The following is a 13,806-nucleotide window of genomic DNA, read 5'->3' as shown; positions in this document are numbered from 1 at the left end:
ATCAAAACGACAGAGCAGGTGCGATAAGAGCCATTTCATGCCAATTTAATTTAGAAAATAGTATACCATTACCATTTTACCATTTTGGTCACAACGGTTAATGTGATGTCACTATGATGCCTTTAACAAGTTAACATTGAGCGGATATTTTTAAACAGTTTTTTTTTTATAAATCAGATAAGACACAAACCCTTACTTAAAATATGGTTTCTGAGTGTATAACGGTAAATGTGTATATACTCTTTCAGACGTTAATTGTATTAAAATATCAACGTTTTTTATCAACATGAATGTCAACGCACTTTAAATGAGTAAATTAATTATTCATAGATTTATAACTAACAATTATAACAAACAAACAAGATTATTTAATTCACGGTCAGCATGATATGACTTTTATGTGCTGTTGTTTGTCTGTTTGTCTTTTACATTTTTAGCCATGGCGTTGTCAGTTTATTTTTGATTTATGAGTTTGACTGTCCCTTTGGTATCTTTCGTCCCTCTGTTAGCAACAAGTACATTCACAAACATTTAAAGTACAAACTTGTCTGTATGACTTTAAACATGCGCACTTACTAACATTACAAAATATATACATACTTCTCTTTAAACAGGTTTATTAAATACTACCAAAGATGAATACGCACTTTTTTTTACTAACTTTCAATATGTTCATTTACAAATATCAAGAGATGCTATTTTTTAACTGCTTGTCAATAGGTACCCTTACATCTTAAACTAATTTTGAGGTTCATTTACAGCTTTTAAGTAGCATGCGGTAACTATAAGTACCTTTTGGTCGATATGTTGTGTACATTGTATTTAATTAACTTGTTTTTGTGCTTAGAGTGAATATGATAAGTCGAGCCGTTAAATACATTGAACGATACTGCTTTACTTCTGACTGACTGTAAACAGGTACATTTAAGACATTTAATCTGAAACTTGAAGTCGAAAATAAACTGACAACGCCATGGTTAAAAAAAACGACAGATAGACAACAGTTCACAAAACACTACAGTTGAAAAATAAAGTATAATAAACACAAACTTTACTGAACGTACTGAACTGACTTCTATCTCGGTACATTTACAGAAATTAAAAGATACTTCTCAATAATTGTCAACAGACTCCTTTATAAACTTTAAAATTTACTATCCTTATTCTCAGAAGTTCTTCAAAGATCCGCAAACTCCTTGTTTGAATGTACCTTGGTTTTTGTGTTTATCTTTCTTTCGTTTTTAGCTGACTGTTAACAGATATATTTATCGGTAATAAATGTACAAACTTACTTCGCTACTGTATAAGGTACATCTGAAATATACTAACTGACTAAGTGGCTGATTTTTTTTACAGATAAAACAGAAAAAAGAACCCCTTACTTCTCTGGCTGACTGTCAACAGGTACAAACATCAGGAGAAGTATCGCATATATCATTTTTCCTCTTCTGATTAATTCGTAGAAGAAAGGTTATCTGAAGACTGAATGAAAACGTGAGATGATTATGTTATAATATTTTCAACTGTTTGAAACTTTTTGGCAAATGTTTTGCTAAATACATTTGAAAGAGATAATAATCATATGTTATAGAAAACCAAATCATTGTATCTCAAAATCGAATTGACTTTATAGGTCTTTTTACAAATACACACATTTATTTGTTTCAAATCACAATGATTATGTGATAGCTACCTCAACCATAGTTTTGGGGTTTTATGTTAAACCTGCTTGAAAAGTTAACTCCATTAAAAAAAACCAAAGATGATACGATAATGCCGATACCAATAATAAAGACTAATAATGATATGATATGACTGCTATTTTGGTCAGGAAAATTAGTTACAGTGAGAACTCTTACACTGATACTTTGTGTTTGTTGGTTTTTTTTTTTTTTTTTTGGTTGTTGTCTTTTCAATTTCGTACCGATATGATGATCCAAGCCGTTCAATAAGAGAACAGTTTGTTATAATGTTATCTGTTAAACAACCTTTCCGTGTAAGGGGGTCGTTAAACGGTCACAAACAACCACCGGTATCTCTTCTTATTGTTATGTTACCAATGTTAACACTGCCTCAGGTCTAGTTTTAGCATTACTCAGGCCGTTTTTTTTCTGTTTAGAATTGTGTCACGTTTATATCCTGGAACAATGTAGAGCTTACTGTATGAATTTGTGGGTTTTGTTTAATAACGAAGACTAATGATAACCTATGCATACAATTGTCTATATCATTGTCCATTTGCCTCTGGTCGAAAGTTACCAATAATACCACGTTCACTAATTGTTTTATAATGATGTTAGGTTAATACAAACATCACTGAATATACTGCAAATGCAACAACACTGAATTCCTACTATTCAAAGTACTTTTTAGAATCTTTATGTTTATAAACTAAAAGTGAAACTACATTTTGTAAGTACTTACCTTCATGTATAAACAATACCACTGCGCTTTCCTTTTTAAAAACTTCGTGAAACGGCAGATGTTAAAATACAACCTAAATATGTAATAGGATTAAAGCATTATTGTATTTATGCAATATTAGTTTCCTTTGCATGCCATTGATTGCATTTCCCTATGAACTTTCTCGTATCTTTCAGATGGTACACCAACAAAATAGTTTTCGTATTTTCATATATTAGAAGTATATCCATTTAAATTTCGACGATGTGAAAACTATTCCTTTATATCTCTTCTGCAGAAAAATGATGTCCAATATATATTTGCTGTAATTTGGTATTAGATAGCCATACAAAATTGGTAGATGAATTATTGGTTGCTCAATATTCAAAACATATCTTTTTAAATTCAATTCAATTACAAGGTGGGCTTTTAATGCATATTTTTTTTGGGGCCCTCTATAGCTTGCTGTTTGGTGTGAGCCAAGGCTTCGTGTTAAAGGCTGTACTTTGACCTGGAATGGTTTGCTTTTAAAAATTGTTACTTGGATGGAGAGGTGTCTCATTAACACTCATACCACATCTTCCTATATCTATATATAAAAAAAATGATTTATTGATAAATTCATTGTTGTTTACAGGCATTATTTTCATTAAAAATCTTTTTCTTTATCATAATAAATGTTTGATTTTTATTTGTCCATCGTAAACTTTTAATTAATATGTGTAAAGTTGAATCTCTGTTTCCGAAATACTTATCCTGATTTTATATTGAAATAGAAACGACCAGCTGTATGATTGCAATGGGCTTTGCTTCTTTGTTACTTGTTCGTTTTTGTGAAAATGTAAACTAACGTTAATTTGCGTTTTTTGATTGAGTTCAGCCTTCCAATTGATATTTTATAGTGTGTTTTGTCTATGTTGTGATGTAATACTATTGTTTCAGAAAAGGGAGAATGTATGGTACCATCTAACGTTTAATCCCGCTGCAAGTATTTTGCACCTGTCGTAAGTCATGAATCTGATGAACAGTAGTTGTTGTCTGCATATGTAGTTCATACGTGTTTCTCGTATTAATATAGATTAGACCATTTGTTTTCCCGTTTGAATGGTTTTACATTAGTAATTTTTGGGGCTCTTTCTAGCTTGCTGTTCGGTCTGAGCCAAGTCTACGTGTTGAATGCCGTACCTTGACATATAATGGTTTACTTTTATATATTGTTATTTGGATGAAGAGTTGTCTCATTGGCACTCATACCACATCTTCCTATATCTAATAACCGGTTTGCATGTTTTGTCCTGTAGCTAGATAGATACAAAGGGAATGTTTGTTTAAAGAATTATTTAATACATGATTACTAATTAACACAAATTACTTTAAAAATATTTACATGTCAACACAAAGTCTTCAATATCAGATATATGTATATAATATATAAGAAGCACCAGAATATCCAACTCCGCAAAAGTATTAAAATCGTTTAACACCATGTCAAAGGAATTTAGGTATTCATGTTAGTTCTATCATTCTATTATGTCGTAACATTAGTGTAAGCTGAAATAATATGATTTTGATGATGTATTATAGCTTTTCGAGGTTGGACAAATCTTCATATTTTCCAAATGCAAATAAGTCTTTAATTTTCCGACCACATAACATTCTCATGTTTCCCAGATTAAATATTTATAGGCATACATAGTATACTTAATTATTTATTACACGTCATTTTTCTATGTCATTATACGCATGAACTTAGTTTATTTATAATATATTTGTCCTTAAAAACCAATAAGGAAATGTAAAAGAAATATGCTATATGAAATTAATGAAGAAGAAATAGCATGTACATGCATTAACAATTTTATCCATGATTTTATTTGTACTTATAAATTATCATATTTGATGCGAATATAAATCAAGTATTTTCTAACTTATTTTAGGAAGCACTTGGTCCCTTCTTTTTTAATTTGTAACCAAATACTGTTTCCCCAAAAAACCAAACACATGACATTTAAATAAAACTTTGAACTTTTTGAAAAACTAAGGATTTTCTTATCCAAGGCATAGATTACCTTAGCCGTATTTGGCACGACTTTTTGGAATTTTGGATCCTCAATGCTCTTCAACTTTGTACTGGTTTGGGTTTATAAATATTTTTGATTTGAGCGTCACTGATGAGTCTTATGTAGACGAAACGCGCGTCTGGCGTACTAAATTATAATCCTGTAACTTTGATAACTGTTTACACGTTACTTATAGAAATAAAAAGTTTGATAATGAGACAACTCTCCATCAAGGACCAAATGACATAGAGGTTAACAAGTATAGATCTTCTTACGGCCTTCAACTTTGAGCAAAATCCAAAATACGCCCCGAAATGACAATGTTTAACAATAAAAACGAGAATCCTACCGACCTGATATCAGAACAAAACAACCACTACTGAATTTCAGGCTTCAGGCTTCTGACTTTAAACAGGAACATACGTAATAAAGTAGGCGCAAACTCCGATCTCCTGACCTTAGATAAGAGTGTTACAGACCAACATAAGAAAAAAAACTCTAAAATTCAGTTTAAATTGGCTTAAGGTGGCTCGTGGGTACAAAAATTTTAGCAAAAAATTAAACCTCTATTTTTTCATTACAAATTTTATTTATTACACTATTAGTTGTTACTTTATGATATGGTACAAAAAACAACCCAAAAAAATGATTTGGTTTGGCCCCAGATGACTTTAAAAATTGAAAAAACTCCAAATTATCTCCCTTTGGTGCAAAAATGCCATTTTTTGGTCTTAAATTTGAAATATCTTTTTTAACTCATCGGTGACCTATATTTTTTATTATTGTTTTCAAATAAGCTGTACATAAACTAAATAATTGTAAAATTTAAGCGATTTCTTATATTAGGTTATTTTTTTATTTCCATATTTCCTCTTTTTCTCCTATTAGTTCAACAGAAAAAAAGGACATTAACAAAAATGTATGCTTCTTCCAGAGGCAGATTTTAGCTTAAATGAACGGTGACCCCATTTTTTTATTTCATTTTTCTTTTAAGTATATGATAAAGTTCATTCATGAAAAAATATAGTGAAATCCTATATTAAAAAAAAAAAATTATTTATACCCAGGAGCCCCCTTAACTCATCAAATAGATACAAAGCACTTGGAGACCATCAATACACATATCACATAATGACAAGAAACACAAAAAAGTACAGATATTAGAGTACTCGCAGTCAATAACAGCTAATAAATAAATAACACGTCAGTTGCTTTTAAATAAATTTTATTAAGACCAAAGTTTTTAATTCAAATTGAAGCATTTTATTCATCTGTGTTATAAGTGAAGTGTAAAAACATTAAGATGCTAACTCTTATGTACCATATTCGTATTCATTAAGGTCTCTACAGTGGTGATCGGGCAAAAATATCCAAAAAAGTTCAGTACCTTATACACACGTTGAAGAACTGATAAAACCCTAAGGGACATTATGGAGGCAAACACGGACAAGGAATAAGAATTACATTTTAGCTTGACACGAAACAAGCAATTAAAAAGACACAATTAAAAAAATTGTAATAGATTTGACATTTATATGAATTGCACAAGGTCATATTTTTCTCTGACTGTTTATGACATCTTTACACTAAATCCATTATAACTTGGATGTGTACTGATTGATAATTTAGTCTGATATACATGATTAGTTTTTATTATTTGTTAGTGACTTTGAACTAGCTGTTAGTTACTGCGATTACTATCTGATCAGTACTTCGTGTCTTTTTGTTGTTGGGATTTTAGTACCCGGTAACGTCCACTTTATTTTTTTGTTATAGATATATTTGTATTTGTATTCATCTGATGAGTTGAGTCTTTTTTGAACTGATTTTTATAGTTCATTGTTATGTTTGACTGTTACACAACTGTCCCAGGTAAGAGGAGGGTTGGGATCCCGCTAACATGTTTAACGCCGCCACATTCTGTATGTATGTGCCTCAGTCTGGAGCTTGTAATTTAGTGGTTTTCGTTTGTTGATGTGTTACATATTTGTTTTTTGTTCATTTTGTTGTACATGAATTAGGCCGCTAATTTTCTTGTTTGAATTGTTTACCTTTGTCATTTCAAAGTCTTTTATAGCTGACTATGCTGTATGGGCTTTGCTTATTGTTGAAGCACGTACAGTAACCTATGGTTGTTAATTTCTATGTCATAATGTCTATTGTTGAGAGTTTTCTCATTGGCAATTACACCACATCTTCTTTTTCATATTTTAAAAATTGTGTTTTTGTTTTCTTTTATTTCTGTTGTTGTCTGTCAGCGACCAACTAGAAATTATGAGGGTGTTCTTTGTGTCTGTAATTAGTTTTTGTGCTTTTGTATCAAAATAATTCAACTGATAAAACAAGTTCGGTGAGACGACTTTATTTTCATTGATGCAGATATATCAACTTTCTTGATTATAAATATTTCATGATATCTGATGAATCTTTCTACTGACAACGATCTAGTCCACAGACATCTTCTGCAGAGGCTTGAGACAAAACTTTGGACTCGTACATCCTAATCACTTCATTACCTGAAAAAGGGCGATAAATCAGCATACAACTTGTGTATATAAAAAAAAGAACGTTTTGTGGAAAGATACTAGATTATCACGAACTTTATTTTATAAACGCATCTTAGAAAGACTTTGTTATGGTTTGTAGACTTGTTTCTAGGCTCAAACATGCAGGAACACAAAAAGAGTATGTGTGCACTTTCTTTGACATTAGATATATTTGTCATTACGGTCAAATCACTTGTAAATTATTGAAGTCGCTTATGTTTGAAAGTAATTGACTAAGCACCTGTAAATCATTCAAGTCGCTTAAATTGTAGGCTTGAAACTCTTTGACAAATCTCTTGCAAATATTCAAGTCGCTTATGTTTGAAACTCTTTGACCAAGCACCTGCAAATTATTCAAGACGCTTATGTTTGAAACTTATTGAAAACAACCCTGCTAATTATTCAAGTCGCTCAGTTTTGAAACTTTTTGACAAAGCACCTACAAATTGTTCAAATGCTTATGATTGAAATTCTTTTTTAAATCACCTGCAAGTTCTTCAAGACGCTTATGTTTGAAACTTATTGACAAAGCACCTGTAAATTATTCAAGTCGGTTATGTTTGCCTAAGATAACCATCAATTCCTGCATGTAAAATATGCTTCTTTGTAAATGATATCAAATTACAATATTAAACTTATTTAGAATTGGCAAAGTCGTTATGGTATTTATTTTTGATTTATGAGTTTGAATGTCACTCTGGTATCTTTTGTCCCTCTTTTAAATCAACCAAGAATATAATACTGATAACACATTTTTCAATATTAAAGAAAGTCGTACTTTGTTCATAGTATTCTGATAGTCTAGCAGGTACTGGTTTCTGTTTTGCCACGAGGTTTACTCTGTCAATGTTGATCTCTACACACATTTCCTTAGTTGTGACCTGCGACAAATGATTGCATCATTACAAACAACACGTAAAAGATTGATGTAATATTTCAACCACAAACAGCCAAGATGAAGAAAACAAATAGCTTGTACATTCATAACTTGAAAATTATCAGAGAACACAATTATGACAGAAGTCAAACACCTTAGGGAATCGTAAAGGTTTTCCTCATTTTGATCTCTATAATTACAAATGCCGGACAGTCAAATCAAAAGGGATTCAACTCATACTAAACACGTTTTTAACGATGACTCAATAAACAATTTTTTGTTTGTATTTGAAGCTAAACGTGGTTTTATATAATACTTGACACATACTACTGGTTTTAAAACTTGAACTGTGATCTTCATTTGCCAACTTATTTAGCCTTTGTATACCTTCTTTGATTCGAGCGTAAATTATGAGTCTTTCGAGACAATGCATGCGTCTGGAGTATACCAATGTAATACTAGTATCTAAGAAGAGTTTGTTATTGTTCTGGTATTAATATCTCGTATACCTTATGTGTCCTTGTCGTTCGGCTGTACTTGTACAGCATCAAAATATTTCATAATAACATCATTGAAGTATGTTTATACCAAATTCATGTTATATCTCTTACCCAGTCAAAGTATAAATTTAAATGATCAGACGAGGCCTCTCTTTTCTTATAAAGACCATATGTTCTTGTAGTATTCATTGACTCCATATCAGCCTCCATTCCAGTCGGTAAAGCAATTTCCATATAACCCATAGTGCTGTTACCACCCCGTAGCCAACTTAAGATAAATCATATTGAATTCAACTTGGTTTATTATTTACATTACATTTATTTAAAAAATAAAAAAATAAAAGGGAAATAAAGGATACAGGGTATCCATTCATGACACAAAAACAGTACGTGCACACAAAATAATTACAAAAGAACGAAAGGAGCATCCCTGGCATCGGTGTGGAGCGGAATTTATTTGAAAAATAATCGGGATAGACTTAGTAAGACGTTACATCACCAAATCGGGTGTGGTCAACAAAGACATACTAAAAAGTAGGCATGTTTATGTTGCAATAATGAAGTTTTCAATTAAATTAACGCTTTGCATTACAAACATGTGCACCGAAATAAATGTTTTTTTATATTTTTTAGAATAAGGTTAAACACAAATTATGTGCAAACGTCAATTAGACAGCACAATAAAGCCATTAAAACAGATGTTGATGCCTCACCTCACATGTTAAATTGTTTCAAACATTTCAGATGAATACTGTATAACTCGTATATTACATTGTAAGCACGGAAGAAAAATTCGTACTCGACACATATCAAGATAAACCAATTTAATAAGAATCCATTTACAGCCGATTTCAATGAGTATGCTGCTAAAGGTAATATCTTTGGTTAGCTTGCTTTCTAGCTGAACCGTGAAGTCATTGTTAGGTTAGGTAAACTATCCTCCTTTAAGAGTAGACTAGTCCGACAGATGACCAATCTATCTGTCTGTAGGACAAGGCTACTTCGAAAGGAAGGGTAGTATACCTTACCTAACAATGACTTCGCGGTTAAGCTTACAAGCAAGCTAACCAAAGATATTACCTTCAGCTTCACACTCATTGAAATCTGCTGTAATCATTAACTTATGTATCAACAAGATTGTTACACAGAAAACCAGAAGCTTACCTGAAACAAAGTTTTAACCTAAATCCTAGAACAGAATCATTTAGAACTGTTGTATTTAAATCAAAAGCTGGCTTTCTAAGTTCTTCTGGTACGTTGAAAAACACAGCCACCTGTAAAGGAATACAGCACATAACAAATGTAGATGTATATAAGAAGTTAACAAATGATCATAGCACTTTCTTATATTTTGTTTTGATAGTTCAGATCATGCTTGTCTTTTTACATGTAAGTTACCTACACTGTTATATGCACCTTACCAAAACATTGTACTCTACTGTAACGTCTATTTTCCTATCATACATTGACCTATTTTCCCATGTTTGCTTACATCTTATATAATATTTCAATGAGCTTGATATTCAGAATATTACCAAATGTAATGTTAATCCGTGCTGTTGTGTGTCAATAACAAATGTCTGTCGGGCACACAAATAAATGGTTTGTTAAACAAGTTTCATGCGGCATAACTAATGCAATTATGTATAGTTATGACATTTCCGTACGTTTTAAAAAACAATAACACAAACCTCGGACATCAGAAATCCAGACCCTGCACAGTCGATAGATATTTGTTGTATGCTTCGTGGAGCCTAAGGAAATAAGAAAGAATAAAATATACCAAACCATTAAGATTTAATACATGATGTGATCTTGACAACATGGTTAATCACGTTGTTAATATTCATTATCATCCAACGTTGTCTTGTAAAGTTTCTTGTTTGTTTGATATTCCTTGTATGTTGTTTAATGTGTAATTTGATTTTACTGGCCTTGTACGCATACAAAGATTTAAGCGATGTACTACGTTTTGAATAGTTAATATTTGGGCATGGCTATATCTTTTCTTTTAATAACGTAACCGCTTGTAAAACGTAATGATATCAACTTACATCAACTGAATGTAGAACTAAGGAATTGGTGTTGTCCACTGTAAACGTATGCCCAGTCCACGAGTCCCCTTTGACATTTAAAACTGCATTAAATTGTTCTAAAAAAGTCTTTTCTGCAAAACCAGTGATTGCTTGTAGGGCAATAACAGTATCCTATAAAAATATAGAAAGATCTACTTAACATATCAATTTATGACAACATGACAAGGAATTTTAATACCATCTGGGAACCTTTTAAAAAGGAGAAAATTAGAAAACTGTAGTGCATTTTTTTTTTAAAGGATTTTTTTTTCATAACCAGACAGAATAATTTACAATTATATGGTGCTCACTAATTGAGCAGTAAATTCAAAACTGAAAATATTTTCCATTTTTTAAAAGGGCAGTTTCGTGCAAAACACATTTTTAATACATACATATTGATATGAAGAAGGATGCTTTTATGTATATTTTCAAACGATTTATGTAGAAATCAGTCTATAAGATGTGACAGGAATTATATCATGTGAAATCTTTAATATGTGTGAGTTGGAGAAACAATCGCAGTATTGTTATAGTGTTCTTTTATCAATGGACAAATATTATCTTTACTGTTTAGTCTATTCTTTGTAAGATCCCTTTGGCGTGGTTCGGTACTCATAGATCCAGTCTTTGTTTTGTCTTGCAATGGTAATTTTATGTATTCTTGTCTTTCGTGTGTTTTGCTTTTGAGCTTTGTCTATATGCATTTTTGTTTTTCTTCGTTGACACATTTGTGTGTTGGTATAGTGATTAAGATAATAACACAATGTTGACTGCTGTACTCCTTACCTAATATGAAAGTCTGTTTTGTTACCATATTGTTGTCAATATAATGGAATTTATGCAACTGTCACACAAGTGAGAGTATTGGCTAGCTATTAAAACAGATTTAACCAACCATTTCTATACATATGAAAATGTCTGTAACAATTCAGGAATATGCCACTCGTTATTCATTCGTTTGTTCCGCTTGAGATTTAGATTTTTTGCTCTTAATTTTCCTCGGTATTTTTGTTATTTTTAAGTTTTGCTGAGTTTATGGTTAAAATAGAACATAACTGCAATGCTCGAAATTTAATATAGATGTATATACTACAATGCTTACCTGTGTTGATGTAAATCCACCAAACGGATTCTTTTGTTTATTCAACCATTTAACGACCTGCACTCCATTAGTAATATCTTTCCTAATATTGTATATCAGAAGAACATATGATGTTATTTCAATGTCAAGTGCTCTGACTTTCGTTTTAGGTGGTGTCCAACGTACGTAGGGCTGAATCATATTTGCTGCATCATCAGTTAGTTTCCAGAATTTTGTTCCATCTTAAAACAATTAAGAAAATATTTATTTGACTTTAATTTGGATTTGTTTACCTGCATATTCCAGTTATTAAGACATAACTGCTGTAAGTACAGTGTCAACAAACTCTTTCACTTAGTTTAAATTTAAAACAAATGTTAACAACAAATTCGGTATGTAGTTTTACCTTTATGGCATACACCCTTTCAAAACAAATTGAGACAATAGTTGAACTTAATTTGAATGAATATAAATAAATACCTTTTCTAGAGGAATATCTTTCAATCTGTCGTAGCAATGCACGAGATATTCGTGCATCTACTAATGTTAATGCATACGTAGCAATCACAAGTTCAAACTGGTTATTCTTAGCAATTAAAGTACGGTTCTCTAAAATTCTAATAATAAAGCTGACTGCATATTTTATCGATTCCTGGGTTGTCTTGATTGCCTGAAAAAGTAAAACATTTATCAGAACAGTGCAGAACACAATAATCAAACATGGATACACAATGATAGTTGAGGTACCAAAATAAAAGAGTCGACCTAATATATATCTGATAAATACACAATTTTGAATGAAAACACATTTAACCTTTGACGAGATAACTAAGTGACACGTGTTAAGTTTTTTGTAAGATTATTTGGAATGTTTGGTGTCGACCTGATAAGTCAACTGAATTTAATAGTTTTTTTCCCTCATGTTACAGTTGCACAACTGTCCAAGATTAAACGTGTGTGCCTCTAAACATGTTATACCTATCTAATAGTGTATGGGTTTCTTTAGCAATCATGCTACATCTTATTTTATATTACGGATTGCAAATGTGTCGAAGTTAGTGATTGGACAACAACACTCAGATGTCAGTTTATATTCTGAAAACTACCAGGGTATATACGACGTTTTTATCCCCAATTGGAACCTCGAAAATGTCATGTGGAAATTTCGAAAGACTGAATATAGAAAAAGATATTATCAAAAACAAGTTCTGTTACTACCTCGTTCTAAACAGGTGGAGCTTTTATTATACTTACATCATCTGGAATCTGCTTCCGTGTCAATGCTTCGTGTAAAGCAATAACCACATACGATGTTAAACTGGCGGCACTTGATGCTGAACCTCCCTTGTGGATAGACAAATTATTGGCTAATATAATTCATGATAAAGTAAGGATAAAGAGGCTCTAACAAGCTAGATAGATACGTGTTATCATTCATTTAATAAGACCGTTTATGATGCACGGTGAAGTAATAAAAACATGAAAAAAGAAACATTAACATATTTATCACGCTCATTTTACTTTTTATTTTTCTTTAAATAGTCAAAGGCGGAATACAGTTGGACACATGTGCTCAAAACAACAGTCTGTTAGAAAAATGGAAAATGTGTTTGCGTCACCCTTCAACTTCGGAAGTTTTTATAGTCCTTTTGCCATTTGATACGGGACTTTTCATTTTGAATTTGTGTTCGGTATTTTTGTTATTTTACATTTTTATGATGTCTTTATTCACTTATGTTTTTTAATGTTACCACTGAGTTTAATGATTTTAGTAAGTTCAAACGTTTCAGATAAGTATTCATTTAAAAACTGAATCTCTGTGAACTCATTTCAATATTACAAGCACCAGTACATGTGATGTCGAGGCATTTCATTGTTTACTAGATCTGCTGTCCCTTCCAGGGCACACGTGATCACCCCCAGTTTTTGATGGTGTTTACTTTGCTCAGTCTTTAGTTTTGCCCAGTCTTTAGTTATGCGCAGTCTTTAGTCTTGCTCAGTCTTTAGTTTTGCTCAGTCTTTAGTTTTGCCCAGTCTTTAGTCTTGCCCAGTCTTTAGTTTTGCTCAGTCTTAAGTTTTGCTCAGTCTTTAGTTTTGCCCAGTCTTTAGTTTTGCCCAGTCTTTAGTTTTGCCCAGTCTTTAGTTTTGCTCAGTCTTTAGTTTTGCCCAATCTTTATGCCCAATCTTTACTTTTGCCCATTCTTTAGTTTTGCCCAGTCTTTAGTTTTGCTCAGTCTTAAGTTTTGCTCAGTCTTTAGTTT

At 31.7% G+C, this 13,806-nt stretch overlaps 2 protein-coding genes across 3 annotated transcripts in view; both read right to left on the bottom strand.

Annotated features, from left to right (window-relative positions):
- LOC139517773 (CD109 antigen-like) overlaps nucleotides 1-2,617 on the bottom strand; it is a 38,429-nt gene extending 35,812 nt beyond the window's left edge. Inside the window, exons 1-2 of one of the 2 annotated variants that reach the window (XM_071309161.1) lie at nucleotides 2,425-2,617; nucleotides 1,383-1,482 (exon numbers count right to left, since the gene is read on the bottom strand). In XM_071309161.1, the coding sequence (XP_071165262.1) occupies nucleotides 1,383-1,438 (56 nt within the window). In that variant the 5' untranslated portion in view covers nucleotides 1,439-1,482; nucleotides 2,425-2,617. The other variant, XM_071309162.1, reaches the window with a different exon arrangement.
- A 4,192-nt stretch (nucleotides 2,618-6,809) lies between these two features.
- Nucleotides 6,810-13,806, bottom strand: part of LOC139517771 (CD109 antigen-like) — a 40,977-nt gene continuing 33,980 nt past the window's right edge. The window contains exons 27-35 of the mRNA XM_071309159.1: nucleotides 12,800-12,889; nucleotides 12,026-12,215; nucleotides 11,567-11,787; nucleotides 10,441-10,593; nucleotides 10,078-10,140; nucleotides 9,551-9,660; nucleotides 8,498-8,654; nucleotides 7,788-7,890; nucleotides 6,810-6,979 (exon numbers count right to left, since the gene is read on the bottom strand). Of these exons, the coding sequence (XP_071165260.1) occupies nucleotides 6,894-6,979; nucleotides 7,788-7,890; nucleotides 8,498-8,654; nucleotides 9,551-9,660; nucleotides 10,078-10,140; nucleotides 10,441-10,593; nucleotides 11,567-11,787; nucleotides 12,026-12,215; nucleotides 12,800-12,889 (1,173 nt within the window). The 3' untranslated portion in view covers nucleotides 6,810-6,893. The remainder of the gene's footprint in view (nucleotides 6,980-7,787; nucleotides 7,891-8,497; nucleotides 8,655-9,550; nucleotides 9,661-10,077; nucleotides 10,141-10,440; nucleotides 10,594-11,566; nucleotides 11,788-12,025; nucleotides 12,216-12,799; nucleotides 12,890-13,806) is intronic.

The sequence above is a fragment of the Mytilus edulis genome, chromosome 3 (genome assembly GCF_963676685.1).
Source record: "Mytilus edulis chromosome 3, xbMytEdul2.2, whole genome shotgun sequence".
Taxonomy (NCBI): domain Eukaryota; kingdom Metazoa; phylum Mollusca; class Bivalvia; order Mytilida; family Mytilidae; genus Mytilus; species Mytilus edulis.
The sequence above is the reverse complement of the archived record's forward strand: the minus strand, read 5'-3'. Positions and strand labels throughout refer to the sequence as shown.